Raw genomic sequence first — 1,296 nt, forward strand, 5'->3', positions numbered from 1 at the left:
CTTCAAATCGGCCTTTGAAGACGCCTACTCACGGCTAGGCGGCCGCGGAGAGCGGGTGCTTGGCCTCGCCTGGCTGGAGTTGCCCTCAAAGGACTTTCCACCGGAATTCGAATTTGACACCTCCGAAGAGCCGCCCAACTTTCCCCTGGCCGACTTCACCTTTGTCGGGCTGATCAGCATGGTCGACCCGCCGAAGCCGGGCGTCGGTGAGGCGGTTGGACGGTGTCGGCGGGCCGGGATCAAAGTGGTGATGGTCACCGGCGACCACCCCACCACGGCGGCGGCCATTGCCCGTCAGGTGGGCATCATCTCCTCAATTGAAACCAGCCAACCCGTTTCAAGTAGTTCAAACCATCACCATTCAGCCCAGTCCAATCCAGCTGAGAAGCTTCACCGGGTGATCACCGGCAGCGAGCTGACACGGCTTGGTGAGAAGGGCCTTGCCGAGGCGGTGGCCCGCCACGCCGAGCTCGTCTTTGCCCGTACCAGTCCCCAGCAGAAGCTGCTGATTGTGGAGGCGTTTCAGCGGCGCGGCGAGGTGGTGGCCGTCACCGGCGACGGCGTCAACGACTCGCCGGCGTTGAAAGCGGCCAACATCGGCATCAGCATGGGCATCACCGGTTCGGAGGTGTCCCGGCAAACGGCCGATCTCGTCCTGCTGGACGACAACTTTGCCTCCATCGTCGAGGGCATCGAAGAGGGGCGGCTCATATTTGACAATCTGAAGAAGTCCATCGGCTACACGCTGACGAGCAACATTCCCGAGATGGTGCCCTTTGTGCTCTTTGTGCTGGTGGGCATTCCATTGCCGCTCGGAACGATTACCATCTGTAAGACCATTTTGTTTGATTGGTTTTTAAAGTTTTCTAACTTTGTTTTTTGTTTTCTCTATCAGTGTGCATCGACGTGGGCACTGACATTCTGCCGGCCATCAGCCTCGCCTACGAGCCGCCCGAGGCGGATCTGATGCAGCGTCCACCTCGGTCCCCCTCAGAGCACCTCGTCACCCTGCCGCTGATAACGATGGCCTACCTGAAGATTGGCGTCCTGCAGATGACCGCCGGCCTGCTCGCCTACATCGCCATCATGGCGCAGCACGGCTTTTTCTGGCGGACGCTGGTCGGCAGTCGCCAGAGTGGCTGGCTCAGCGTTCACCTCGAAGACATGACCGACGATTATGGACAGCAGTGGGTAAGAAGATGGAAAGCGGAGGGGGGAAATGATTTAATGACCTTACCTAATTTGTTATTTCCCCCCCCCTAGAGCTACGCCGCCCGGCGCCGACTGGAGCACACC

General features: G+C 59.6%; 1 protein-coding gene across 1 annotated transcript; it reads left to right on the plus strand.

Moving 5' to 3' along the window:
• Positions 1-4: 4 nt before the first annotated feature.
• LOC108357151 (sodium/potassium-transporting ATPase subunit alpha-like) lies at positions 5-1,290 on the plus strand (the record flags this gene model as incomplete). The annotated part of the gene is made up of 3 exons (XM_017608246.1): positions 5-830; positions 896-1,191; positions 1,264-1,290. Coding segments are annotated over 3 exons (1,149 nt in total), but the record flags the coding sequence as incomplete, so codon positions are not given.
• Positions 1,291-1,296: the final 6 nt, after the last annotated feature.

Source organism: Rhagoletis zephyria, unplaced genomic scaffold (assembly GCF_001687245.7).
Source record: "Rhagoletis zephyria isolate East Lansing unplaced genomic scaffold, Rhagoletis_zephyria_1.1 Rzeph_scaffold_71315, whole genome shotgun sequence".
Lineage (NCBI taxonomy): Eukaryota > Metazoa > Arthropoda > Insecta > Diptera > Tephritidae > Rhagoletis > Rhagoletis zephyria.